Raw genomic sequence first — 27,661 nt, 5'->3', positions numbered from 1 at the left:
AAAACCATGTTCCTTATACTGCTGCAATCACCCTTGATATCATTAGCAAAATCCTTAAGAACAGGGCCAAGTTTTCAATAATTCTAACTCCCACTTGAAAGCACAAATATAGTGGTAAAAATCAATTGTTATTCTTTAAAAAACAGATTCTTTTCTTCATTTTTAAGAAAATGTCTACCAAATACCCAGGTCTGACTAACCATAGTTTATGTATCAGTTGTTTCTTCAAGTGAAAATGGTATTGCGTGCAAAAAGCAGCTAGCTTCATTCCCCAACTCAATCTCACACAAGTAATTTCCACAGGACAAACATCACACCTTGGTAAGGATAAGTGTTATACTCGTTTCATCACACACTATTAAAAAGACCCACATACAATTCAAGACTTAATAATAATACTACTAATTTTATTGGTTCACTAAAAACATTCTTAAGTGAAACTAGCATTTTTCATTGTGCCTGGTGGGAAGGAACAAAATGACTAGCAGTTTTGGCACCGCTTCCCTGATTCTTTAACTGTAAAAAGCCAATAGTTTACCCACCAACTGCTTTTGCATCATCAGTGCAAATATCAAAACAGTGAGAAAAGTAACTAATGCTTTAGTTTTGAACTCAAAGACCCCAGAAGAGATTCTTAACAACCCCTAGAGGTCTACAAAGCACACTGTGAAAACTGCTGTAATAACATACATACATAAAGAATTATTTATTGCAACATTCAAAATGTCAAAAAGCAGGCTATGGCTGTAGCTCAGTGGTAGAGCACTTGCCTAGCATGTGTGAGGCACTGGGTTCAATCCTCAGCACCACATAAAAATAAATAAATAAAATCATTTTTAAAAAAATGTCAAAAAGCTTTAAACAAAAAGTTTATGTGTCTACCAACACCAAAATAGCTTAATAATTGTACTTCTCCAACATTATGATGCCATTAGAAAGAACAGATCAGAGCATGCCAGCTGCCATACAGAAAATTTCAACAGGTATAATGTACACTGAAAAAAAAGTGTCCTAATTTTGCAATCCCACAGTATCTAAGTACACACATTTATATGTGCACAAAACTTTATAAGCACAATAAAAAAATAAGGAAACATACATATTGAGTTTCTAAGATGGTGTAAGGCGGCTAACTTATACAAGAAGAACACAAAATAAGAGGGAAAAAGAAAAAAATGTGCATACAGTGTAAATGTATTTACTTACCATATAAAGTCATAGGCATGGAGATATATACACAAAGAAAAATTATATTTACTTTTTAAAGGAAAAAGACAAAAGACTGTCTTTTATACTCACATGTGCATCTGAAGAGCCAGATGAATGAACATCTGATGATCTGGTCTACAAATATTAAAAAAAAATTTTAAAAAGTCAATATTTAAAAGATAAAAAAAAGTCTTGTTAAACTAATAGTTTCTTAAGTGATATGGATTTAATCTTCCCTAACTTTTAGCAATTCCTTCTCAGCTAATAAAATTGAACAAGGGAAATCTCTGACTTATGAAAAGGTTGAGATTCAAGATAAATGTGCAAATCAATTCTTTAAAATTCAGAAATCATATTTCCAAAAATGTGATATAAATGTTAATGGACTATATCTGAGGAATACTTACCTTTATATAGTATAGACTAGAAACGTACCCATCATTTTTACAAAGGATTTTGGTGCAAAAGCTCTTCCCAAGTCATAAGACAGACTATTGCTCCAACACTGCCTAAGCAGCAACATCTTGATCCACAGCCAAAAAAAAAAAAAAAAAAAAACCCAAAACAAAACAAAAAAAATTCCCTTTTGCCAACAACTGAAAGCCACATGAAGAGACTCTAACAGCAAGAAAATCCATATATAAAACCATTGCTATCTAGAAAAAAAGGTACAAAGTCTACTATTAAAAAAGGGAAAATTATAATACCAAATCCCCAATAGGTCACCATTTGCAACTTGTTTTAAGAGACCTGCTTCTAATTCATCATGTCAAGGACTGACTGTAGAGATCCCTGCGCCTATAGGGTTAAATCCTCAGATAATGGCACTTTCCAACAATGGTGACCATTAAAATTTCATCTTTTTTTTCTTAACTGATTTACATCTCAGACTACACATGGCGCAAAATAATTTGTTGTTGTTTTCAAAAAAAAAAAAAAAAACATCTAGGGACAAAAAAACCAGGCTGCAAGGCTATTAGCTGAATAATACATGGTACCTTTCTGAAAGTTTTACATGGAGACTAAGAATTTAACTTTGTCACTAATGTTTTTTTATTATTATTATTTTTGAAGATACTGCATGGTAAGATTTTACTTCCGTGTTAAAGTGAGATTTTCTTTCAGTGTTAAAAGTGAAATCAAGAATCTTAAAATCACAAATATCTCACCTGACCCTAGCTCCCAGTTCTAGATTTCAAATAAAATACACACTAATTTTCTAATGCAAATTAAACATTTTATGTTATGTTTACGTTTTAGAAAAGAGCAAATACAGGAAGATTCATGAGTTCATGAAGTACTGCTTTATTTACATTGTCCCAACATAAGACTAAAAGCAGCTGATCTGATTTTCTAACTCAATTTACTCCCAGAACTCCACTGTATTGAGCCCTAGGCAAAAACTAGCCCAAAACAGGCATGCATTGAGATATCACCCATCTTCATTCTTTCTGTCCATCATTTTCCTGTCCTCAACTTTACTGTGCCTTCCCCATTCATTTTCTTCTCCCAGCTGACCTTTCTTAATAATCAAGATAGTATAAAAGAATAAGCATTTTTACATTTCAACTTTGGGAAACATTCTTTGAAATACAATTTGAAATACACCTATTTACAGACATCTAAAAATTAGAAAATCCAAGATAATAAAAGGAACACAAATTAAGTGAAGAGGCTGAATGAACTTAAAAAAAAAAAAAAAAAAAAAAAAAAGCCTTCCTAAACACCAGTATTAACCTGCTAGGTAACAAACACAATATTGTAATGACAGGAACAAAAAACATAAAACATGCAAAAACCACTTTAAGAAATCCAAGTCACTTTTTGAAGACTAATATTCCTGTATGGAAAAAGACAATATTAAAAAACTATGTGAATGATACTCACATTTATTTATATATTTTAATACAATTTCATTCAAGAGCTCAAAATTCCAAAGGGAAATCTTTGCAAGGGGGTAAAGGAATTGGAAAATAGCTCTAACACAAGAATAAGAAGCATGCAAGAGAGTAGCTAAGAAACGAACAGCCTTTATTCTACTGGTGCTGCATCCAAATCATCAATTTCTAGGATTTAAAACTGAGTCACAAGAACCTGGACTCTCCACCTATTTCCACAGAGTTAACTCTTTCATGACTCCAAGTCCAGTAGTCATAATCTAATCAAGAATATCACATGAATAACCTTCCACCAAATTGGTGAATGATCTCTGAAAGTAATCTGTTCAAAAGTAGCACTATGAATTTGCAAACAAAGCAGTAACAGCATGGCTTAGAATAATGAATCAGCCAATTTCAATTAACCTAAAAAGTCATGGTTATATTTACTGCAAACCAGACATTTACCACTGATATGCAGCCATAACTACACAGCATTCAATGGAACGTTTTTAGAACAAAAACAAACAAAAAAAAAAAACTAAGATTAACAGAGAGATGCAAGCAGCTGTTAATAAGGTTTTTAAAAGGATGACCAATTTCAAAAACTAGTGGTTGAAGTCAACAGTAAATGTACCACCACAGACGACGAGCCTCTCCCTCTTCTTAACCTACACCTGAACTGTATTGTCTTCGGTTGTTTTTCCTCAACTGAAGAACACAAATCAATGATGCTTAAATATCTTCTGAAGTTTATAACACAATTCCTCATCCAGATGAAAAGACTCAAATGCAAGAAATTGAAGGGCAAATAAGGAAAGCTTAAGGCAAAAAAAGAAGCAGATGTAAGAACTTTATCTTAGGACAGCAAAAATAAGAAAATTCAAAAAGATCAATCATTTTATTGGTTGCTAAGGTGATAAATGTAAAGCCAACTATACGATACTTATGGCCCTGTATCTTATTGGCCAAGAATAAAAAATAGCATTTTATCTTGCTGCTCCTACTTTACTTCAAATGAAAGCCCCACACCTAAGTTTTCAAATTAGCAGGCTATGCACAGCAATGTTCCTCACCACCACTCCTGCCTGTCCAGCTCACCATTCCATCTCCTAAATGCCTTGCCCTCTAAAAGCATCAAAATTTTCATCCAAAGTTGAACAATTTCTCCCAAAGGAAATACATCAGCACCTTTATTATACAAAAATGATTTCCAGTTCTTGATCTTCAATTTTGGTCATCTCGTGGATTTCAATCTATTCTCAAACCGTCTCCTGGATGTCTTCACCTATGTGTCTGCAAGGTTCTCAAATCTCACATGTCTAAAATTCCTCCTAAACTAGCTTCTCCTTAGTTTCTTCATATGTGAAACTGAATAGCACCATCTCTAGATTGTTGTGAAATGCAAATACAGGTGAAGCTCTTAGAAAAATGTTAACTTAATAATTGCTCAGTGTTAACCAGCAGCAGCAGCATTCTAACAGAGTCATCCTGGACACCTTCCTAATCAGCTGAGTGAAATTGTGAGACTTAACATAGATCTTGCATAGAGACCTTTTGTTTGATTTAGATCTTCCCTTCAATTAATCACTTACTGAATACTTCCTAGGCTGGTACTGTGCCTTGCAAAGTAAAATAAGATACAGCTCCTGTACTTAGGAATGGATTTAAAAACCAAGTAAAACAATGTGGCTATGTTGTCACAAGAGCACAGAAGGCAGGCAAATCTTAATTGGGTAGGGAAATGAGGATTGTCAGGGAAAGCTTCCTGGGACAGGATCTTGAGGTGTGATTTTTTTTTTTTTAAGCAATCTTCAAAATGTGCCAACACCACTGTAATAACCTCCAAATCGGTCCTAACCCTTAAATCCTTCCTAAACTATGACTTCAGAAGAGCTCTCCTAAAGGACTTCCCTGCCTAAAATTTCTCCCAGATCTCTAATTTTATTCCCTAGCATTCAAAGTCCTCCACAGTTAAACCCAAACTTATCTTTCCAGTCTTTAACCCATTTTATACCCAAGTAAGTGCCCTATGCCGATTAAATCAGAGCACTTCTCAATCTATTTCCTACCTATTTATTTTCTTCACCTCATCCCTCTCCTTTTAATGCTCCTATCTATACCCTTGAGACTCTCCTCACTGCTCAAAGGACCCAAATTCCACGATACTCTTGAAGCTGCCTTCTCCCCAAGCTCTAATGTGTCATCTCCCTACTTTTAGACACTTCTGAGAGCACTGCCTTGTACTATTATGTGAGTTAGCTCTCTCCTACTAGAAAGCATGCTCCCCAGGAGTAGGAACAGACTAATTTAATGTCCTTTTTTGTTGTCGTTTTTTTAAATTTTTTTTTTTACCTTAACAGCAAGCACAGTATCTGACAAATGAGAAAGCCTCAATACACTTGTTGACTTAACCTATCTAAACAAGTACCTACCAAACAAAATTATATCCCACACTGTCAACACACTATGTTGTCTACTCATTAACAAATAGCAGCTACCTGGCTTAATACCACTACTCAAGCCAAACCAAGGTTTTACCTCTCAAAAAAAAAAAAAAAAAAAAACAAACTTTGTAAGAGCATTAAGATTTGCACTATATGTAATATAGTTACATAACAATCTAACATGATTTTTTAAAATTACATCCAAAACACTACCAATATACCAATATATAAAAAGCTTTAAGTACACTTTGTCCTACAGTATTAAGAGAGGTGGTTAACTTCTCAAGGAATACAACAGCCTCAAGTGTTACTGGCAAATGTATCTGAAAAGCTGTTTCAAGGCTGCCAGTGCACTTCAGTGGTAGAGGCATGCTTAGCGTATGCAAGGTCCTGGGATTTGATCTACAGAATAAAAAAAAAAAAAAAAAAGTCATTTCAGCAAAATATCCAGTACATGGCTGGTATGCAACGAATGTTAAAACTATATAAGGCGAATTTTTGTAATATTATTGTTATTTGAAAGTTCTGCACCAAGTTTTATTTTTCTTTCAAAAGTGCTGCTCATTGTACAAAGGTGCAGGAGTCTTTAACATGTATGCCAAATGAACTCTCTCATTTGCCACCAAGGCAAATGGCTCTCTTTCTTAGGCTTACTCTTCAAGAAAAAAAAGTTTCAGAAACAACAACCAAAAAAAAACAAATGCTGGAATTTCAGAAAACCATTAATTCAGTCTAGTAAGAACTTTAAAAAACCATATCAATAGTCATAACAAATACATAAGGATCACAAGTCTAGAAAAGATCCTCGTTTTACCTTTTTTTCTTTTCTCTAGGTGATTTTTTTGTTAATCAGCAAAGGCAGACAATAGTTCAAAGCATTTCAGTACTCTATGTCCAAGGAAGCCAGTAGTGTTTCCTATTTTATCCATTTACCTCTTTAACCCAATTTATTATAATATGACCAAAAAAAAAAAAAAAACAGGTACCATCAGAGTGAAATAACAGGGCACACAATTCCATTATATTATCAATATTACCAGCACAGGAGATACAGAAGAAAAAGGAAATACCAGATTCTCTTTATAGCCTCCTTTGGCTGAGCATACAAACAATAAAACTGAAATTCAAAATGTTAAATTAATTTTTATAAACTAAATTCTAAAGAAATATGTTTAACAATTTTATAAGCTCACAATGATAAGAGGGAGTGCTTTCAGAAACCCCTCCCGGGGCATGTCTCTCCCCCTCCCCTTTCAAAATCAAAGCTCTAATATGGCACTAAACTCCTGTCTTACCCAATTAATATTAGGTTTAGTCTATCCTGTTTAGTCTAAACAGAAATAAATGCAAGGAAGCCACTACTGGCTTCCTTGGACATAGAATACTGAAATGCTTTGAACTATTGTCTGCCTTTGCTGATTAACAAAAAAAATCACCTAGAGAAAAAAAAAAAGGTAAAACGAGGATCTTTCTAGACTTGTGATCCTTATGTATTTGTTATGACTGTTGATATGGTTTTTTAAAGTTCTTACTAGACTGAACTGATGGTTTTCTGAAATTCCAGCAGTTCTTAATTAGTTCATTTCCAAAACATTTACTGAATGTCCAAATCTGCCAGGCTTTAAAATGAAATATACTAAGCAGGCATGATAGCATGCCTGCAATCCCAGCAGCTCAGGAGGCCAAAGCAGGAGAATCACAAGTTCAAAGCCAGCCTTGCAATTTATCGAGGCCCTAATAAGCAACTTAGTGAGACCCTCTCTCAAAATAAAAAATAAAAAGGGCTGGGGATGTAGTTTAGTGGTTAAGTGCCCCTGGATTCAATCCATGCTACAAAAAAGAAAAAAAGAAATAAAATTACACAGAAAATAAGAGCCTGGAGGTCTTTTCATTATAGACAACTACAGGTAAGTCACTTGACACACATTTGTAAAAATGTAATTTTGAAGCTAGCTAGAAGAAACTGTAGCAGTTACCTATAATTAAAGAGATGTTAACGATTTTGCTATTGTCAATGGCAAAAATCCTGCATGTTATTTTTTTGTTTTGTGGTACTGGGACTGAACTGTGTGGGCCTTACGCTTGCTACGTACTTCTTTAAAATTAATGTTTTCCTAAATGTCAAGAAATATAATTAATAATCATCCCTACCTATATCAATGGAAATTTAAACTACCAAAGAAGAATGAGCATAAAAAAGAAGTATCTGTTCACCCTTTCTGTACTGTGGAATATAAGCCATTTATCTGCTCTTTCCAGAAGAGGGAAATAAAACCATAGATCAATGACCAGAAATACCAAATACTGTAATACTAGCCAAAATGATCATATAATCTCTATAATAAATTCTGGAGTTGCATTAGAAGTAAAAAGCGGCAATCTGGGAAGTCATTATAACAGCTGATAACTTAGATTCAAATTCTCTGGATCACAATGTATCCTGACATTTTGAAAAAACAATTACTTTTTATTTCCTTTAGGAACAGAAGAGAGGAAGACCCAGATTTGTTATGCATTTTATAGACACTGACTCACCGAATCTTTATATCAACCTTGTAAAACAGGGAATGTATCTACAACACAAATGAGAAAATTGCAATTTAAGAGTTTAAGCAATTTTCCTAATATTACTGCAAATATAATGAACTACCAAGTCAGGATTTGAATGGAAATCTTTTGTTATCAAAATTCATAACCTTTCTATTACATCATGGAGTTTCCCTAATAACAGAGAAATCACGCCAATACACGATTTGAGTGGGTTCTGATTCCTTTTAACAGACATGGATAAGAAATCTGTTGAAAGCATCAACAGATGATAATCTAAAAGAGTATAAATGGTAAGACTCATTAACAGAAAACCCAATAATTTACTTAGAAGGAACAGTCAGTCACACATTCACAACCATCAGTACTATTTTAGAAGGAAGACTAAACAAGCACATTGAAATGTTTTCAATGTATCCAAGGTCTCCAAGACGGGATACTTCATACTTTGAGAAGAAACAAAAATTGTGAATTATCATAAACGTAGCAAGCTTTCCCAACAGTTCCCTAACAGCACGTGGAGCTATTTTCATCACAAATCTATTGAATAGCAGAGTGGATAGAGTCAGGTACTACTGAATTTAAGCCACCTCTCTCTCTCTCTCTCTCAAGGAAGGGGAGAAGGAAAAAAAAAATCTACTGGGGAGGGATGGAAATGATATGGAGCAAAGGTTTGATGTAAAGCACCCCAAACTGTCCACCTACCATACTTTCACCTAACTAGAGGATGTCTGATAAGGACATTAACAATTACAAACTAAATAATTTGGTGAACATCATTTACCAAAAATGGCATTAAGACACGTTTATTAGAAACTGAGAAAGCAAAAATAAAATAGATTGTGATGTCTCGCAGATCAAAGAGCAAAGGCGAGGCTCTCCTCTTCTACCTAAACTTCCTAGTATCTGACTTAAAAATCATAGTCTGTAAGTCCCTAGAACCTTTTAGTGTTACACAACTTCTTTCATCAGCATCTCAATGCTCACCAACTGACTACTTCATGGCAGTAGCAATATTCTAATATTAAATTCCAGATGAGAAACTCAACGCAAAACAAACCATTTAAAAAAAAATTAAAAACGATGAAATGACCCGCCCAAGATGGCAACTAAGACCTGATATCAAAACCTTATTGACGCTAAACTATTTCCACAGCTCCCTGGTTTCACAAGATGTGCGCTCCGTTCCCTGTAAACTCAAGCGGAATTTACTGGGTATTTTCCAAGTCCACGGAAGTTCTTCCTTCGGTGGAACACACCACACGGAGAGAGGGACCCCGACTCGGCGACCCTCCCGAAAGAGGGTTCATTTTTCACTTCCTCTCCACGGAGGTGAAAGCCACGTGTAGAGCGCAGCGTTAACCTTGGCCACGCAACCCTGCCAAGGGTGGCCGCTCCCGCCTAGCTACTTCCCACCCCGCGTCCCCTCGCTCTCCGTCCTCCCTCCACAAACCTGCCACCCGGAAACCAAGTACTCCTTGGAGGGCAAGGAGGACACCGAAGATGGCCACAGCAGGTAAGACACGAAAGCCAAAGAACCAAGACAAAAAGAAACCGACACCCAAACACCGGGAGGCGATTCCCGCCTCTCCCGGGCGCTAGACCGCGGCCTCGGAGCCCTGCCGACTGGGACACAAGGGCGCGTTTTCAGGACTTCAGGTCTCCTCCTGAATCCCTGACTTCACTCCAGTGCCAAGCAAGGGGCAAGCTACACACGCCACCAGCCCCTGGGCACGCCGGTCTCGAGCCGAATCCAGGCTGGGACCGAAGGGGGACACCAGGCCTCTAAACCTGCGCCCCACGGTGCGGCGGCGCCCAGGCCTGCTGTTGCGACCAGAACGGAGACCCCCACCCCAGCAACCCCTCGCCAGCCGGAAGCGTCCGTAGACCCTGGATGACAGCCATAGACCCACTGACTCATGAAGACCTCTAAGAAATTACCTTTGAACTGGCCTTCTGAGATCCGCCTGGCGTTTTGTCCGCCATCTTGAGCTTTGCCCCTCCTTCGGCGGCGGCAGCAGCAGCACGAGCGAGTCGAGCACCGAACGATTGGATCTCAGCGCAGCCCGCCAGCGGCCCGTAAGGCTAAGCAATCGACCGCCGGGATTGTGGATTTAGGCCTAGTCGCGCACGTGACTTCCGGTGCCATTCACTTCCCTGGGCCCGCCTCCTCTATGGGTCTTCTGGCTGTCGCGGTTCCTGGGCCTGTCATTGGGCCTGGGAATTTAAAGCATTTCCTTTTCCTGACTTTCAGGGCCGGCTGATATTTCAGTCTGTTTTCCCAGAGCCGATTCTTGATAGATGCAGGCCAGTTTTTGTATTTCCTGGGCGGGAAGAGAACCTGCCGCTCGTTAAGAAATGCGCTGGCGGTCTGGGGAGGAGCGTTCCCTTCAATTCAGAAAATGGGTCTGATCGAGAAAAGATACTGTAAGCGCCACCTCGGGAGCTCACCTCCACATAGGAAAGCAATTTTGCAGCTTTCTCAGATGATGAATGTCGAGATAGAGTTGTGTCTGCAAAGCCCAGAAGAGAAGCGTTTGACCCAACCTGAGGGTGATCTGATAGAAACTGGGGCGTGCGCAAATGTATGCATGCGAAGACGGTGAAAGAAAGAAAATCGTTAAATATAGACCGACTTCTAAATCGAGTGTACATGCAATCGTGTGCCGTTTTTTAAATTACATTTCACGCTCCGGTATTGTTTTCATCTTTAATCACATAAATGGGGGAAGCGCCATAAGCTTTTCTACTTGGTACTTTTTTGGGGTTCTTTATCAGGATCTGGATTCAAAGAGGGGAAGCTTGCTTGAGAAGGTCATTGCCTGAACGGAGCCAGGCAAGGAAAGTGGAAAGGGCATACCGGTCAGAGGAGGAGCTGAAGGGAAAGCCTTGTGGCATGAGTCAGGACAGCCCGTGCATTGTGCAATAAGGACTCCTGTCAAGTTTTATTCGACCAGATGTGGGAGGGGCGTGACTGGAGAGGTGGATGGGAGCAAATTCACACAGGGCAGAGGTAACCAGTGTAGTTAAGAGTTGGAATTCTATTCTGAGGATGAAGAGTGTCCATCAACAGTATTAATTTAGAGCTTTGATGTGGTCAAATATTTGTTTTAAAATGTTCTGGGGATGGGGGAGTGTTCATGACCTTCTGTCCCTAATGCGTTTATTCAAAAATACTTCTGAGCCCTGTTTTGTGTATAAAAGTCTACCCCTGGTGTTATAAGGCTTTCAGAGACAGATAAATAAAGACTGGTCCTTATGTGATGTAAAACTTAGAGAGGAATGGGGGAGACAAGGAAACTACAAACTAACAAACACTATACATAATTTAGTTGATGCTTCAAAGAAGGATCAATAGCCCAAGGAACTCTGAAAGAAGTAGTTAATTCTGAGAGTAGGAATGGATGAAGAGATGGGGGAGGGTTCACAGAAGAGAAAGCATGTGAGCCATCTCTGAAGAAGTAGAACTTTGTCTTGGGTGGTGGGGGAACCCTTAGAACAGGATCTTCTACATGACTGGCCCTCCAGAGAGGTCAATGGTCATATGCACCAGGTACTGAGGAATCAGCAGGCAATCCTCCTGTTTCCTGTGAGGCAATGGAGGTGGAAGAAGAGACAATAAACAATCAAACAAGAAATGATCAGAAAGTGACAATTCCTGTACATGAAATAAAACAGATTGATGCTTTGTACCCTCCAATCTCAGATCCTGCCACACTTTCTCCAGTTCTGAGCTTTTGCCCTCGCTCTCACCCTGGCCTCTAATTAAAGTCTAATCAGTTTTTTTACTCTTCCTGAAGATGCCACTTCCTTCCAGCAGCCTCACAGACCTATCTCCTTGGCAGAGCCTAGGCTAGATTCCCTGCTCTGTTTCCATGGGAACCTGTTCTTTCCCACTTGGGAGCTTATCACACTGGATCTTAGTTGGTTGTTTAGCCTAGGATTAGAAAGTGAAATCATCAGCTGAGTTGGAGGGAACAGGAGTGGGATGGAGTGTGCCTAGTGGTGTTCCTGCAATGGCACAGGCTGACTTTGTCATCATCAAGTGAACATATGCAGCTTTTCAGTCAAATCCCCAAAATCCTACTTTAAAAATATTTTTTACTAAATATTTGCTAGGAAAGAGTAAAAATAAAGGAATATAGGCTTTCCTCCCTTTCTCCTTTTTTATATGATAAGCCCCAAATCAAGTCCAACAAATGTGACCAATTAAGTACACTTGAAAAAATTCAAAACCAAATTGCCAGGTGTGGTGGTACCTGCCTGTAATCACAGCAATTCAGGAGGCTGAGGCAGGAGGATCACAAGTTTGAGGCCAGCCTCAACAACTTAGTGAGGCCCTAAGCAATTAGTGAGACCCTGCCTCAAAATAAAAATAATAAAATGGTTGGGAATGTGACTCTGGTTAAGCACCCCTAGGTTCAATCCCTGGTACAAAAACAACAAAATTCAAAACCATGATTTGAAGCAGAGTTATTTATACATTTAAATTATGAAATCTAAGCCCTATCACTCAACTACAAACATGGGATAAAAATAATCCAAAAGGAATTTTACAGAATCGGAAGAATTTAATTATGTTCATAATTATTATTAACAAGGGACCTCACATAAATAGTAAGAACTATACAATCAATTGACCTCAGTTAGCATTACCTTTTTACAATCACACTCAAAGTACACCATTTTTCTCTCTCTGATGCTACTGTATTCCCCACTGCTGCCGTTTGTTTTTTTAAGAGTTTTTCCTAAGCGACTCTGTTCAGCACAACTTTCAAGGTCATCCTAGATACAGTCCATAGAGGTGTTTTGTTTGGCACAGCCAGGGGGGTTTTTCTCTTTAAAATTTGAGCTAGCACTTTAAAATTGGAAGGTTTTACATAAAGTTCGCCTTTTGTTGAAATATGGGAAAATTGGGCAACAGTGGGGTACAATCCAGGTTGCTATAGCAACCTCTGAGGAAGTGGACCGTGAACCCCAGTTGGCCAAGCTCTCACGTGGTGCACAAATTCTTCATACCCCGCCTGCTTGTAGACATTTTGGTCTTCTGCATCTGACACACAGTGTCAGTCTTAGCCAGGGGTGATTATCAGAACAATAAAAAGGCACCATCCAGAACCAACTTACCAACTAGGCAGAACAAAAAGCTCACTCAACTGCCAGAAGTCCACAGTACTTGTGGAGGTCCCCCAGAGTGTTTTCAAGGACAAGTGGAGTGGACAGAGCATTTCACAGTATGGATGGCTGTTGAAACTTCGCACATTGAAAGACAGGGTTAGGATTTGGATTCCAAAGCTCTACAAGAAATTCAAAAAAGCTCTACAAGAAATTCATCAACATTCATGGTAGAGCTTTTAGGAAATGATTGGACCAAAAGGACTCTGTTATCGGTAACTTGATTGGACTACCAGGTGGTAACTGTAAGTTGGCAGGGCATGGTTGGAGGAAGTAGGTCACTGGAATCATGCCCTTGGGGACTATATATCCTGTCCCTGGCTCTCTCACTCTCTCTTTCCTGGCTGCTATGAGATGAGCAGCTTTTCTCAGTCACACCCTTTTGTCATGATGTTCTGCTTTGCGTCAGGCCCAGTGCAAAGAGTTAGCTGACCATGGACTGAAACCTCTGAAACCCTGAGCCAAAATAAACTTTTCCTCCTTTAAGTTGTTCACGTCAGGTATTTTGATCAAAACAATGAAAAACTGACTAACACAGAGACCTTAAAAATGAGTGTTCAAAGCCAAAATCTCCCAAGTTATTCCAACAGACTGCTCTCAATTGATGTCACTTCCCTTCTAGAGAATTTTAAAGCAGTTTCTCCCTGCTCTCTAGGCCTTAGGACAGAGGTTGATGAAAGCACAGTCCCACCCATGGCTTCATTTTCTAGTGTATAAAAGACAAAGAAAGAAGATAAAGGAAAAGACAGCAGCCAAAGATCAGACTTTTACCTCTGTTGCTAGGAGAGATCCCAGCTGCTTTTAGGAACAGTCAGGGAACAGTCTTCAAGGGAAAGCCATCTGTGTGGAATTTCCACTCTTCCTGATGAACTTGATCACCTGTCCCACGCCCACCCCGCATTACTAGTCTTCCAAGTGGGGTTTCAGTGGCAACAGCAGCTTCTCCCCTTAACCCCCCTTACCTCACCCCAAAATTACCTTACTCATTTATTGGTTATAAATGGAATTCCTTGGACAACAGCAACAGTGGGATTTTTTTAAAGCCACAAATGCCTGAGAGGTAAGAGATAGGTAAAAATGGTGTCGAAAAGCACATAATCCAAGAATGGACTGGTGACATGCTGGAAGATGCCATGAATTGCTATTTTAACTATGATCCTGATAGGAAGAATATTTGTGTAGCAATTATTGTATCAACAAGATTAATAAAACTTCAGGTGGTCCAAATGGAATATTATGGAAATAGTTGTTTCTAAGGGAGAAAAGGAGTGTGTGTGTGTGTGTGTGTGTGTGTGTGTGTGTGTGAGAGAGAGAGAGAGAGAGAGAGAGAGAGAGAGAGAGAGAAATAGAGGAAGAAGGACTCAAGGTGCCCCTGGCAGATCAGGAGAACTAGCATCTGGGGAGCCCTCTTTGGTCATAGCCTGACTGTCCAAAGGGGGACTTGGCTACGACCACTTCATAAGGCTCACTTAGCCTGCAACCTGCCTTTAGCCAGTGGGTAGCCTACATATCTCCATGTGACTGAAACTCTTGAGACAAGACCAGGCTAGGTGGAGAATGAAGTTATGAAGAGAAAAATGAAAACAAGACTATGTCCCTTATCAATTCCATCTGATTGCTTGTGATACAAGTCCAGATTGCTTGTGATACAAGTCCAGATGCAACACCGCTAAAAAGCCAAGGCTTCACTTTGACATTGCTGATGTGGTACGTCTTTCTGTCAAGGGACATAGCCTGCTTTTCTTCGTTTACAAGTTTTGTTCCGTTTCCTTCATGTTAACTTTGCATATTTCCTGTCAGGTTAATTCTCTTTCCTGTTAGTGCTATAAATAGAAAAAGTTATCTTTTGTTAATGTCCTAAGTGACTGTTAATCCACTGATTACTATACATTAATGTTGTGTGATGTGTTTATTGAATTATTTTATTATCTGTACAACTTATCAGTTTATTCTCTTGTGCTTTCAGGCATAAAATCAGATCAATTGCAAATAATTTCAAGCTTACCCTGTCCCCACTTATTTTTTAATCTTATTTTTCCCCATTGGGTAATTATATGAGCCAATATGTACAGAATAATATTAGGAAGAATGATGCTAATCAACATCCTTGCCTTGTTCCTGGCCTTGGTGAGACTGCTTTTTTAAAAATATTTTTCTAGTTGTAGATAGACATACAATATCTTTATTTATTTTTATGTGGTGCTGAGGATCAAACCCAGTGCCTCATACATGCAAGAAAGTGCTCTACCACTGAGCCACAGCCACAGCCGGAGACTGCTCTTAGTATTCTCATGAGGATGAGGATGAGGACTTGAGAGACTCAAGGAGATTCAAGGTGCCCCTGGCAGATCATGAGAACTGCATACAGCAACATCTGAGGATCCTGGGCTGTACAATCAGTTATACATTTTTTTAAGCAAACTATGGAATGGAAAATATAGAATTTGAAGTTCACATTAAAAAAAAAAACTCAGGGACTATGAGGATACACCAAAGAATGCTGATGACCAGGCCACCGTGTTAGGGAAACACAAGACAAATCAGGACATCTCCATGTCTTGAGAAGATAAGAAAACAAGGGAGAGATTCCTGCTCTGTGCACCAGGGACAAGAGGCAGTGTGGCAGGTGGATGAGGACAGGTAGAAACTGGTTTAGTTTTTATTGCTGCTGTAAAATATTACCATAAAGTTCACGGCTTATAGCAAGAGAAATGTGTTCTCTTACCATCTTGGAGGTCAGAAATCTAGACTGGGCTGGCAGGCATGTCTCCATTTTGGACACTTGCTAGGTGAATCCTTTCCTCCTCTTCCAGCTTCTGGAGTTCCCAACCCCCACTTCAAAACCAGCAGGGCTGTGTCTTCTCTGTGACATCTGCCTCCACCCTACATCTTCTCAGATTCTGACTCTACTCCCTCACTCCTCCTATCGATCCTGTGACTCCACGAGGCTCACTATGACAATCCAGGATCATATTCCTTTGCAAAAGCCTCAATCTGTCACATCCAGAAAGGGCCTTGGCCTTGAAGAGAACACTTACACATTCTAGAGATGAGGACGTGGACACCTTTGAAGGGTCGTTGTCCAGCCTACTCCAGGATGTATCATGAACTTTCTGTTTCTGTATTTTGTCCCTGGCTGGCAGGGCACAGCTCTTGCCCCCACCAGAGAATTGACATGGAAATGGCCCTAATGATTATATTCCTCTCCAATCATTTGGGTTCTGAAATAATTCCTGGGGAATCAATAGGTAGAAGATTAGTTCTGGTGAAGAAGGGATAACATGAGACCAGCACCTGCTGTCAAAGGTATTGGAAGGTGTGGAGGAGACAAACATCTCCCTTGTATAAAGAACGCAAAATTTCTCTCAATTTAATTTTGTTTTCTTCTGCAGTTTGGCAAACTCCAAGAACCACCGTCGTCATTTACTGTTTTGCCACATGGCGGCGCTGCTGCGGCCAGTGAACAGAGAACCAAGGTCCCTGGTAGGTTTTCCCTGAGTGATCCTGGTGCTCAATGTTGACACACTTGTTACAACTCCACATCTTTCTAATATCCTGTCATTGTCAATCAGGTTTTCATTGGGCAGTTGTGCTTGTCCTGGTGTTTCAAACTGTGCTGAAAAGAATGATGCCTTCTTAGAGGAAAGTTAAATGTGATAACACCGTGTCATGCTGCTGTGCGTTTAGGGGAGGACAGTTTGGAAATTATCAGAGATGACAAAACCATGAGAAGAGACATCAGAGGTCACCTCTCTGCGATTGAGCTGGCTTTGCTTCTCCTGGAGGGCAGGGGCATGGCTGAACTCCAGCACATAGCAAAGAGCCTGGCAGAGGAGGCTAAAGATAAGTATTGGTTGAATAAATAATAAATGAACCTGAAGAGGAAGACGGCCTTATAGCGCTCAACCACGCCATCTCATTGTTGCCCCTACACAGAGAATAACAAAAAGTTCCTGCAATCAGATTCTACGTTATGGGGCATGAGGTCCAGGGTATCGCAGCTCTAGTTAGATGCCATTTGTTGGTCTAGTCAGTGTACCAGAGGCTCCCAGGGAATGAATGGAGAGTTCAGAAGGTGGGGTGGAGAACCAAAGCTAATTATGGATTGTGTGAATACAGGGTCTCAGATACATAGGCAACTATTTTTCAGATGTCTTGGAGATGGTGCTGCAAGTGATAAGACAAGATTTTTATTAGGATAAGTGTACATAACATAAAATTGACCATTTTAGCCATTTTTAAGTGGCTTTAAGTACATTCACAGTACTGTGCAAGCATCCAGAACTTTTGGTTTTGTTTCCCAAACTGAAACTCTGTACTCATTAAATAGTAACTTTAGTCAGGTGCTGTGGTGTGTGGCTGTTGTCCAAGGCAGAGCCAGGAGGATCACTTGAGTCCTGGAGTCTGAGACCAGCTGGGCAAAATAACAAGACAGGTTTCAAAAACATAAACAAACAAAACACTCCCTTCCCCGCCCCTCAGACAATGGCAACCACCCTGTACCTTCTGTACCATGTGTCAGATTTTCCTTCCTTCCTTTTTTTTTTTTTTTTTTTCTTTTCATGGTGCTGGAGGGCAAACCCAGAGCATCTACAGGCTGGGCAAGGGCTCTACCTTCTTTCTTTTTAGTCTGTTTTTGTTTCTTTTCCGCCCCTCCCCCCTTCCTTCTTAAGGCTGAATAAGGTTCCATATTTTGTCTATACACAGTGTGTTTACCCATTCATCTCCCATTGGGCACTTGAGTTGTCTCTAGCTTTTGGCTGTTATGAATTATGTCCATTGTTGTAGCATTCTCCAACGTATGACAACTTTGTCTTTATGCAGACTCTCAGATCCTAAAAGGACACTGTCAGGTCGGTGGGGTGGCAGTGACTTAGGACAAAGCAACCCGCATGGGAAAGAAACATCAATCAGGCATCAACAGAAACGCCTGTCAATCAGCAGAACCCCCTGGGCAATCCTGGAGTTCAGCCAGCTCCCCTAACCAACTCCAATGGGACAAAGGACTCTAAAAACACCTTTTCCTGTCCCAAGCCCTTCCCTAAAAACACCTTTCTCTGTAAGCCCCATAAAAGTCCAGTCCGGTCAAACTTCCACGCGGTTTCTCCTCAGACCCTTCTCCTGTCCACTCTATTGGTCTGATCTAGTTCTGCCTGGGAGTGAGTCTCAATAAAGCCTCCTTTGGCGGCCTTTTTAGATCTGCCTCCTTTGGTCACTGCCCACCTTTGCCTGATCTTACAGACACTTACTATCCTGTGGGGATTAGCAGAAAGAATTCATGATGGAGGTCCTCAGGTTGACATCTCTTTGAATCTTAAAACAGGAGTGTGTTGGGAGAATCATGCTGTGGTGCCCTTGAAGACCAATTCCTGGGAAACAAGAATGATGCAAATTAAAACCATCTTCCTGGAGAAGAGCACAGTCAAGAAAGCTGTGGCAACTGTTTCCAAGGAACAAAGACTTTTCCTTGTCACCCCCTAAGGCAGGCAAGAAAGCTTTGGATAGAGGCACAGAGTCACTGAGACCTGATTTCAACTCAATGTACTGAAGAATTTGTTAACCTCTGAAAGGGTTTAACACACGAACAGTCAACCTGGGTGAAATGGGTGTCGTCCGTGAGAACTCACACACGGAAGCTGATTCCAGAACTGAAGGAGCGCGGAGGATCTGCGACTTCTGTTACGCCAACATCTCTGTCTTTCTCATGCCTGAAACATCAGGAGAAAACAGAAATGACCTAAGAATTTCCAAAGCCAGTAACTATTCAGTGTAAATTTCGTTTAAATATCTCCCAGTGTCTCATTCCCCAGGTGAAGTTGGAATCTGACTAGCTAATCCTTAAAAAGAAAGAGAGGGAAATATCATCTAATATAGTGACCTGAGCCAGGACAGATCACCAGGTACACTGGGGTACCAACTCAGAGGTCCCAGCTCTCACTTGTGTATTAGACTAGGAAAACACCCTGGTAAATCCAGATCAAATTAAACAGAGCCTTGTTCTGTTGCTAATTAATAAAAATTAATGACTCCAGTTTGTCTAGTTTAGTGGACTTTGATAGTAATTTCTCTTCATTGAGTTTTTCTCTTTTCCTTTTTCACTAAAATTTGTGGGGGGAAGAAATGCCTGAAGAAGCCCAGTAGACCATTCTGAGACTCTGAGGTTGGAAAATAAATTGGAATGACCTCCCTTGGATGGCAATTTGGCCATGGCCATCAAAATGTGAAGTGCACATACCCTTTGACCCAACAGTCCCACCTGTAGGAATTTACCGGCCAGGTGCACTGTCACACAGGTGAAGAACATGTGCAGCAAAAGCCACTACAACACATGACCAAAAACATCCCCAACACCTACCAATATGGGACTTGGAGTGAGGTGTGGCACATCTAAAAAATGCTGTGAGGGCAGGGGGTGGCCTGAAATTCTATGCCACTGTAAGAATGAAGGATATTTTCTTTATTTATTTTCTTTTTTTTTTTAAAGAGAGAGAGAGAGAGAAAGAGAGAGAATTTTTTAAATATTTATTTTTTAGTTTTCGGTGGACACAACATCTTTATTTTATTTTTAGGTGGTGCTGAGGATCGAACCCAGCGCCCCGCGCATGCCAGTGCGCTACACCTTGAGCCACATCCCCAGCCCAGGGATACTTTCTTTACAACGTGGATACACTACTGCAAAGGCAAGATAGGTGTGTGTGTGTGTGTGTGTGTGTGTGTGTGTGTGTTTAAAGAAAAGGTATTTGTAGCTATACGTATAGTACACATGTGTGGTAGACAGTTTCTATGATGCAACCAACAATCTCCAACCCCTGAACCATGCCCTTATGTAATTCCCTGCCCTTGAGGGTGGGTTCGATCCAGTGAATTGCTTCTAACAGAGAGAATGCATCAGTATCAGAAAAAGAAAAAAAATGACAGGATGTTCTTCTGGGATCAGGTTAAAAAGACCTTTGGCTGGGCTGGGGTTGTGGCTCAGCGGTCAAGCGCTTGCCTAGCACCTGGGAGGCCCTGGGTTCAATCCTCGTCACCACATAAAAACAAATAAATAAAAGTATTGTGTCCAACTACAACTAAAAATTAAATATTAAAAAAAAAGACCTTTGGCTTGCCTCCATGGTCTTCACTCCTCTTTCCTCGTGTTGGTGTGCTGTGAGATGCCCTGTGGAGGGATCCACCAGGCAGGAAACTGAGGGAAGCCTCCGATCAAAAGCCAGTCACAAGATGAGGCTTGAGTTCCACCACCTGTGAGGAACAGGACCCTGTGACAAGGCTGGAGCACAGCTACCTGGGGACTGCAGCACCAGCTGGCAGCCCGACTCCAGCCTTAGGGCCAGCTCAGTCCTCGGCACCAGACCACAGAGAACATGGGACCATGTGTGTTCGTTGTTGCTGGGCACAGCGGCACACGCTGCAATCCTAGCAGGAGGATCGTGAGTTCAAAGGCAGTCTCAGCAACTTAGCGAGCACCTAAGCAGCGCAGCAAGACCCTGTCTCCAAATACATATTTATATATAATACATATTTTATATATAGATAGAGAGAGAGAGAGAGAGAGAGAGAGAGAGAGAGAGGGGCACACTGGGAATGTGGCTCAGTGGTTAAGTACCTCTGGGTTCAATTCCCAATACCACTCCCCCAAAAGTTACATGAAGTAACAATTTCTGGGTAACAGCACATTGATATCCATAATGTTGACAGATATTGCCAAGTTATCTTCCTCATCTTTGTGCCAGTTTACACTCTGTTCCATGTGGATGATCCTGTTTATTTCCCCCTTTCAGCTATGCAGTGTGTTAGTGAACTTCTGAGATTTACTGAAGAGACATAAAATGTTTCTTCTTTATAGTTCTTTTTCATTTTCTGTGCATGAAATTGAGATCTTTTCACATTTAAGAGCCTTCGTGTTTTCCTTCTGCACTTCACATCTTTTTCTCATTTTTCTGTTGGTGATACTTTTCTTATTGATTTTTAGGAGCTCTTTACATAACAGGAAAACAAAATCTTTATGAATGATAAGTGCTATGGGCTTTCCTTCAACTTATTGCTTGAATTTTGATTTTCTTTATGATGATTTTGTCATGGTGAATGTCTTCAATTTTTTAATTTGTTCTTTTTAGTTATACATGACAGTAGAATGTATTTTGGCAAGTTATACATGCATAAAGTGTAACTTATTCTATTTATGATCCCATTCTTGTGTTTGTACATGATGCGGAGTTACTCTGGTCACATATTCAAATATAAGACTAGGAAAGTTATATCCGATTAATTCTACTGTCTTTCCTATTCCTCTCCCTGAACCTCTTCTTCTGTTTCCTTTTGTCTAATTCAATGGATTTCTATAATTCCCCTCCCCAACCTCCCTTGTTTGGGGTTAGCATCCACAAATAAGAGACAACATTTGGTCTTTGGTTTTTCAGGATTGGCTTATTTCACTCAGTATGCAATATTGGAGGATATTTTATATTTAATAATATAATTAAATAAATTAATTCCATTATTTCATTCTTCTTTATGGCTGAGTAATATTCCACAGTGTATATATACCACATTTTCTTTACCCATTCATCTCTTGAAGGACACTTAGGTTGTTCCCACAGCTCAGCTATTGTGAGTTGATGAGCCAAAAAGTTTTGTTGTGTAACAAATGACCTCATGTAATGCCACATCTATATTTATTTGTTTTTTCATGCATAATAATATATTTCTTAAAAACTGGCCTCTGTGCTTGCCATGACAAAGAGAAAGTATGATTCTTGGGGGATCAGGGTGAAATTTTTTTTTATTCAATAAAAATATGAGTAGCTAATTTTTTGTTTTTGCAAATATAAAAAAGGATCTTATAAGATGACCAATTTTTTTGATATGTCACAATTTTGTAAGAGGACAAAAGGCACATTTAAATAAATAATCACAGGACCCTGTGACAAGGCTGGAGCAGAGCTACACAGGGACTGCAGCACTAGCTGGCAGCCTGACTGAGGAGGGCACAACGGGAATGTGACCAGCATTTCTGTGTGTGGACACGCACTGATCCATCAGTGGTCACCTTGCACTCTATTTATCTCCCTCCTATATCTGTATTCCCACCACCATTCACAGTTCTTAAGAATATTTTTAATATCCTCCAATAATTCCCAAGACCCATTTCTGAAACTCTCATATACATTTTTCTATATTCACTTACTTTTTTTGCATTTTCTCCCTGTTTCTGTAGGTGCATTAAAGAAGTACATATGGTGGGATTTGTTGCTACGTATTCATAGGCGCACACAGGTATTGATATAATTTGGTCTATATTTATTGATCGTGATTCACAAAGAAGTTTGTTCATGCTTTCTTTAACTTGGACACGCGTCGCATCTTTTCACATAAATGGTCCCCTCCACCTCTCTGGGGGAGGAGGAAAATGCCATCCTTCTGGGTCCATCCTCTGCTATGGCGGGCCTGGCTCTCCTGGGCCACCCCTGGGGTCCAGCTCCCCCATGGGCTTTCTGCCTCCGTTCATGTCTCACACCTTCCCTTGGCCTGAGGTGCTCTTCCTCCCAGGCCCCTCTCCTGACTGACCCTCTGCCCAATGCAGGCCCAGCTGCAGACTGTCCTGACCCCCTCAGTCCCCTCCTGCCCAACCATCGCATCCTCATCCCACGATCCTGGCCCCTGGCTCCTTTGGGCTACCCCTGTATTCTGTTCTGAGCTGCAGCAGGTTTTCACCTACCGTACGGTCACCTTTTCTCTCTTCCTTACTGGACGGTGACCTCCCTGGAGATGAGAAGGGAAGGGGTAGAGAAAGGGAGGTGGAGACCCCGGAGCAGCATGAACTCCCCACTTTCCCATTCCCAGTGGAAGATTCTACCAGAACAGAGGCAGTGGATATGTGTGGGCCACCCAGCGGCTGCTTACCTCCTTGACATGAGTTCATAAGAGACGTGTGAGCTTTACACATGTGCACCTTAAAACGCACAGGCAGGCAAACTTCATTTGCAATTGACAGAAGCCTCCTTACTTGTGTGGCTTAAACTAGAGAGAAATTTTATTCCTTCACCCATGAGACATTCAGAGCGAAGACTGGTGTAGGATTTGTGGATTCAGAAGCTCAGCCTCATCCATGTCTCTGCTCTGCCAGTCTTCTCCTCAGCTCTAATCTCTTTATAGTTACAAAATGGCTGCCACCGCTCCCAACATCACCCCAAAGGGAATAAGTGTTCTTTTTTTCCTGAAAGCGTCTTTGTTTATTTAAGACTGAGCAGGAAAAATTTCCTAGACACTCTCAGCAGACTTTTTCTTCATGTCTCATTGGCCAGATATGCGCAGATGCCTCTGCTAAACCAGTTGATGGCAAGAGGAATAAGATGGTTGTGAGTGGATTACAAGGGACAGGTAGCTGAGCAGGAAGTGCACTGTCTGAATAAAATCTGACTCTGGGGCTGGGATGTAGCTCAGTGGTAGATGACGTGCCTGGCAGGCTCAAGGCCCTGGTTTCTACCTCTAGCCCTGCAACAAGAATAGCCACAGGAAAAATTCTCGATTTTGCTGAGAAGAGGAAGAAAATGGGCAGCAACCAACTCTTACTGAGGCTCACTGACTTTTTACACTTTTTTAAACATTCAGCCACATTCGTATATTATAATTAGCAAATACTACATTACTCCTGCTACCCTAAGAGATATGTTTCTTAAATTGTCATACAATTGACCAGAATCCAGCACAGAACATGGATGATAAAACTTGGAGCGCTGGTAGTACCCGTTTTGTTATCTGGGAAAGATCCAGTGGGGCCTGAGTGAGAAGAACAGGCAGCAAAACTGTAGCTATACCAGAGTTTGAGAAGAGATGGAGACGATGGATTTGCCCACCTTGCCCAGCTGGTCGGGATCCTTCAGTGAGTGGGAAGAACAACCAGGCCCCGTGCAGACGAGACTTGCATGTGTGGCACAGGAACACCATCAACAGCATGGGGACCTCAGGCAATGAATTTCAATGTCCCGAGCCTCTGTTTCCTTATACGTAAAAGAGATACTAATAATAATTTCTGAAAGGACTTGAGAATCTGGAATGAAATCACACAGCACAATACCAGGAATACAAGAGTAAAATGCCCGACCTCCCCTCACAGCAGAAACAAAACAAAAGCAAACAGTGTTGTAATAGCACAGGATCACTGGGGTAGAAAACAAGATCTCTAACACAGACCCATTCACACAAGGGAACTAAAGATGTCGCCTCGAATCAGTGGAGGAAAAAATGAACTTCTCATCAGATGGTGTTGGGAAACAGGCTTATTAGAAAGAGGGGGAAAAAAGCCAGTCCCCATCCATCACCATACACCAAGATCAGATCACAGGACAGTGGTGTAAAACACCATTTTACTTCCCAAACTAGTGGAATGGTCTCTATTGGAATGAAAGATCTAATTGACAAAGGTATTCTCAGAAGGCCACACCCAGATTCTCCATAGGCTTCCGACCTCTTCAAAGGATCTTGGTTTACTTACCATGACCAGGCACAAGGACTCCTCTTCACAAATGACACATTTGAGGAAGTTTTCTATGAATTCTATTCTCAGATCACTTACCAAAAGGAGGTGTTCTTTGTTCACCAATTCCAGTGACTCTTTACTTTAGGATGTGCCCTTTGTTGCTGTCATGGGCAAATTGAAGTTGTGGTTCATTTTGTTTTCCATTTCCAGTCAGTTAAGTTATTTACATAACTAGATAGATTCCATCTAGATATCTGAATATAGATGGAAAAATCACATGGGATCTGTTTGTTTGGCTCTAGAAAGGTGGCTGGTAAAACCAATTAAATACACTTTTTAACATTTTCTTCCTTAGTTACTATTTGATTCTAATTTAAGAAATGCCATCTGCTATGTTTATGTTTACTTTTGGGGGGGGGGGATTAAACCCAGAGCCTTGTGCATGTGAGATAAGCACTCTTCCCTAACCCTAACCCTAACCCTAACCCTAACCCTAACCCTAACCCTAACCCTATATCCCCAGCCCCTCTCATGTTTTGTGTGTGTGTGTGTGTTTTGATTTTTTACTCTTGATTGATTTGTTGATTGTTAGTGTTATTTTTGCTTTAGATCTTTAGAGTTTTCACTCCGATTTTTAGAATAGTTAGTCCAGTTTTGAGAATGAGGGACTCCTCTAATAGTTTGGGAGTGTTTCCTTTAACCACTAGAGGGCGCATTGCAGTTGGATTTTCTTTTTCAGTTCTGTTTTAATCAAAATGTGTCTTAATTTTTTAGTTGTAGCTGGACACAATCCTTTTATTTATTTTTATGTGGTGCCGAGGATCGAACCCAGGGCTCCGCATGTGCTAGGCGAGCGCTCTACTACTGAGCCCCAGCCCCAGCCCCAACAGCTACCTCATTTTATGTAAGTGAGGAAAAAATTTTTCATTATTTTAGTGACAAATGTTTAAATCTTAAGGAAGGGCCAAAATACAGGTGGGGAATCGAAATCTTTGAAATCTAAATCCTGCTAAATCCAGATAGTCCTTCACAATTAAATAAATGCATAAAAATTTCTCTTCAGTTACTAATTGAGGAGAGGAAACTCTGACTTGCTTGAAAATAAAGAGTCACGGTCATGTACAATCAAAATAATGGGATCCTATACTTGTGGACACTTAAGTTGTCCACAAGTATACATACTCCATGTATGTATAATATGTCAAAATACATACTCTACTATCATGTGTTCCTAACAAGAACAACACCACAAAAGGGTCAGAGCCAGGTTGTGACACAAAGGCAAAGGAAGCTGTGTGGAGTATGCAAAGAGGGAATTTCCTTCTTACAGAGAAGCACCCACATTTTGTCTTTAGTCTTTGATTGGCAATATATGTATATCATAAAATTTAACTACACAATGGTACACAGCGAAAGATAGTTTCCCTTATGCCCTGTTCTCCCTACAGCATAGTCTCCCTCCTTCAAAGCCACCACTGTGATTCATGTCTTATATATCCTTCAGAAAATTTATAGATTTATGGACATTTAGCCTAGCAAATATACTGAATTTCCCCCTACAGAAATGGCAGTGTGCTAATATACTGTTCTCACGGGTTTTTTTTAATAATTTTTATTTTTTTTAGTTTTAGGTGGACACAATATCTTTATTTTTACATTTATATGGTGCTGAGGATCAAACCCAATGCCTCATGCATGCTAGGCGAGCACTTTACCACTGAGCCACAATCCCAGCCCCTCTCACTTTTTTTTTTAACTTAACAATATATCTTACAGATCTTTCTATAGCTGAACCCAGACGTCCATCTGATTATTTAGAGCTGCCTGCCATTGAAGTCACATTATTCACTAGGTTACATTATTTTGTAATTCTATTAAAATTATACCCATGATTTATATAATCAGCCTATACTTGTAGACACTTAAGTTGTCCCTGAAAAGAAAAAGAAAAAAGAAGTTTTACATATGTCATTTTGCACCTATTTGTCTATAGGATAAATACTGGGGCTAAGTTAAAGAGTATGCACAATTAAAATTCTAATGGGGGTCGGGATGTGGCTCAGTGGTAGAGTGCTTGCCTAGCAGGCTCAAGGCCCTGAGTTCAATCATCAGCTAAAAAAAAAAAAAAAAAAAAAAAAAAAATTCCAATGCTGCCAATCAAATTCCCACCACCCTGTTTTCCTGCACCTGGTTCACAAGGTTTGCACTTTATTTTTTATCTTAGTCAATCTGCTAGATGAACAATGGTATCTCCTGGTATTTTATTTTGTGTTTTTCTTATTATAAATGAGTTGAGCATCTTTTTATGTGTTTAAGAGAAAGACTAGTCTTAATCAAGGCAAACTCCTGCATAAAGGGTTAAGATATTAAGGTATTAGTAACCAAGAGGAACAACTATATTTTTAAGAGGGAAAGAGACTCTTCACCCCTCTTTCTGTGAAGACCCACACTATTCTTTTGTATGCTGGAACCCTAGCTCTCCCCACCAAGGTATGATGAAGTCAAATGCCACCAAAGTGAAGTCATAAATTCCAAAATGCCTCCCATCCCTATAATCCTCAGCCCTTCCCTGGGCCCCAGGCCTTTCCCCTGAGCTTTTAGATTAACTCTGTCCACAGAAATAAAACACAAGTCTTTCATGTAATTTAATGTTGTCTAGTAGCTACATTTTAAAAAGTAGAAGTACTTGTAAATACTTTCAATAATCATATTTTTTTAATATTTATTCTTGAGTTTTAGGTGGACACAATATCTTCATTTTACATTTATATGGTGCTGAGAGCCATAGCCGAGTCCGAATGACGCATGGTATTTTTGCCAGAACGGAGTGGTTGAGAGGTGATGCCAGCAAACCATTGAGATGATAATGGTTATGTTATGCTGTGTGTATTAGACCCCTGCTGCCCACCTCAGCCTGCTACTTTGGA

At 40.2% G+C, this 27,661-nt stretch overlaps 1 protein-coding gene across 3 annotated transcripts in view; it reads right to left on the bottom strand.

Moving 5' to 3' along the window:
- Positions 1 to 10,752, bottom strand: part of U2SURP (U2 snRNP associated SURP domain containing) — a 53,353-nt gene extending 42,601 nt beyond the window's left edge. For all 3 annotated transcript variants that reach the window (XM_081301709.1, XM_081301710.1, XM_081301711.1), the window contains exons 1-2: positions 10,022 to 10,752; positions 1,300 to 1,344 (exon numbers count right to left, since the gene is read on the bottom strand). In XM_081301709.1, coding sequence (XP_081157835.1) covers positions 1,300 to 1,344; positions 10,022 to 10,066 — 90 coding nt within the window. In that variant the 5' untranslated portion in view covers positions 10,067 to 10,752. The remainder of the gene's footprint in view (positions 1 to 1,299; positions 1,345 to 10,021) is intronic.
- Positions 10,753 to 27,661: the final 16,909 nt, after the last annotated feature.

This window comes from Spermophilus citellus, assembly GCF_964194105.1.
Source record: "Spermophilus citellus genome assembly, chromosome: 7".
NCBI lineage: Eukaryota > Metazoa > Chordata > Mammalia > Rodentia > Sciuridae > Spermophilus > Spermophilus citellus.
The sequence above is the reverse complement of the archived record's forward strand: the minus strand, read 5'-3'. Positions and strand labels throughout refer to the sequence as shown.